Here is a 2,317-nt window from a genome sequence, read left to right as displayed (position 1 = left end):
TGAGGTCCCTTCCAACCCCGATATTCTGCGATTCTCTGATTCTATGACCATAGCTGGCCCCCACTAGGACCCCGGTCACACCAGGGTTTTAAATGGTGAGTGATCTAGAACCCATGTGCTTCTAGACTGAACTAGAAACCATTGAGTTATTGAGCATTGTGAGATCTGGGACATGCACAGTTCTAAGAAACAGTCAGGAATCCATAACCCATTAGATAGCATCAGGGTTTTAAAGCATGAGTGACCTAGAACCCATTAAACCAATCATAAAACTACAACATACCGAGAAATTGTGGTTTTTAGATGAGCTAAAATAGGTTGGGAACTCATGAAGCTATAGGACAAAACAGGAAGCTAGAACATACAGGGCTACATCAGGAGTTTAAAGGGGGAGATATCTAGAACCCACACTGTTATAGAACAAATTGAGAATTTAGAACATATGAAATCACACCAGGGGCTTGAAGGGAGATGAACTAGAACCCATTGTGTTCTAGACTCAGCCAAGAACCATTTGGAGTTTTGTGAAAGCATCAAGAAATCTGGGACCTGTGACATTTTAGAACATGCCATGATTCTAGAACCTGTGGCATCACACCAGACTTTCTGATGCCAGGAGAGCTAGAGGCCATTAAGCTCTGCATCAATTAATCTAGAACCCTGGGTTCTAAGCTCCCTGACCCTGAATCCAGAGGCCCCGTAACTTGGTCAGGCAGCTCCAATTTACCAGCTGCCACCCCGGAGCTCTCATGGGAGATAACGCCGTTGCCGCTGAGGTCTTCAGCAAAAGTCTCCCGAAGCAGAGCAAGCAGGGACATCTTGAGCACCTGCTGGAACCGTCGCCCCACGAAGAGGTAGAGGACGGGGGTGAAGCAGGCGTTGAAGCAGGAGGTGAGAGTGTAAATGACCAGGATGATGTCCAACTCCCGCCCGTCTTTGAAGAACTTCAAGCCGTGGTAGAGGTGGTAGGGCAGCCAGCCGAGGAAGAAGGAAACCACCGCGGCCACCATGACTTTGAAGGGCTTCCTGCTCCGCGCCAGCCCCTTCTCCTTCATCTCCAGCCCCACGCAGCCATAGCATCCCGCGATGGTGCAGAAGGGCAGCAGGAAGCCCAGCAGGAACCGGACCATGAGGACGGCCAGGTGGATCCGCCTCCCCAGGTCCTGCGTCTCGGCTCCGTTCCAGACTCTGGAGAGGGTGTAATTGTTGATGCAGATGATTCTTTCCCCATCCACCACACGGGTCTCCCGGAAAGCCAGGTAGGGAGTGCTGAGAGCTAAGGAGACCAGCCACACGCCCACAACCAGCTTCCTGACCCGGGGCAAAGTGCGGTGATGCCGGCACCAAACGGGACGGTGAGTGAGGGTGTAGCGGTCCAGACTGATGAGGGTGAGAAGGAAGACGGAGGTGAACATGCCCATAGAGATGCAGGCATTCAGGAGCTTGCACATGGCCGTGCCGAAGACCCAGTGGAAATCCAGGAGGAGGTAGACAGCAAAGAAAGGGATCAGCAGGGTGAGGAGGAGGTAAGAGGAGACCAGGTGGAGGAACACGAGCGTAGTCACCGTCCGCCTCATCTTCAGCCCTAGCACCCACAGGTACAACCCGTTCCCCACCACACCCACCAGGAAGGTAGTGAAGAGCAACATGGCCACAGCCAGGTGAGCGGCGCTCACAGCAGCTGGGGTCTGGCTGGAATTTGCCTCAGTGGTTGGTTGGATGGTCATGTTGCCTCGATCCATGGTGCCCTGGGGAGAGACAGAAGAGGAGTTAGAAGGGACAACAGAGGAGGGGAAAAGGGAGAATGGAAGACAAGGAAGGGAGAAATAGAATCATAGAATCATAGATTATCAGGGTTGGAAGAGACCTCAGGAGGTATCTAGTCCCACCCCCTGCTCAAAGCAGGACCAATCCCCAACTAAATCATCCCAGCCAGGGCTTTGTCAAGCCAGGCCTTAAAAACCTCTAAGGAAGGAGATTCCACCACCTCCCTAGGGAACCCATTCCAGTGCTTCACCACCCTCCTAGTGAAATAGTGTTTCCTAATATCCAACCTAGACCTCCCCCACTGCAACTGGAGACCATTACTCCTTGTTCTGTCATCAGGTACCACTGAGAACAGTCTAGATCCATCCTCTTTGGAACCCCCTTTCAGGTAGTTGAAAGCAGCTATCAAATCCCCCCTCATTCTTCTCTTCTGCAGACTAAACAATCCCAGTTCCTTCAGCCTCTCCTCATAAGTCATGTGCTCCAGCCCCCTAATCGTTTTTGTTGCCCTCTGCTGGACTCTTTCCAATTTTTCCACATCCTTCTTGTA

At 51.8% G+C, this 2,317-nt stretch overlaps 1 protein-coding gene across 1 annotated transcript; it reads right to left on the bottom strand.

Annotated features, from left to right (window-relative positions):
• Window positions 1-647: 647 nt before the first annotated feature.
• On the bottom strand, window positions 648-1,754 carry LOC135892230 (probable G-protein coupled receptor 33). The gene has a single exon (XM_065419935.1). It carries the CDS (start codon window positions 1,740-1,742, stop codon window positions 648-650), a length of 1,095 nt encoding a protein of 364 aa, XP_065276007.1. The 5' UTR covers window positions 1,743-1,754.
• Window positions 1,755-2,317: the final 563 nt, after the last annotated feature.

This window comes from Emys orbicularis, chromosome 20 (genome assembly GCF_028017835.1).
Source record: "Emys orbicularis isolate rEmyOrb1 chromosome 20, rEmyOrb1.hap1, whole genome shotgun sequence".
Lineage (NCBI taxonomy): Eukaryota > Metazoa > Chordata > Testudines > Emydidae > Emys > Emys orbicularis.
The sequence above is the reverse complement of the archived record's forward strand: the minus strand, read 5'-3'. Positions and strand labels throughout refer to the sequence as shown.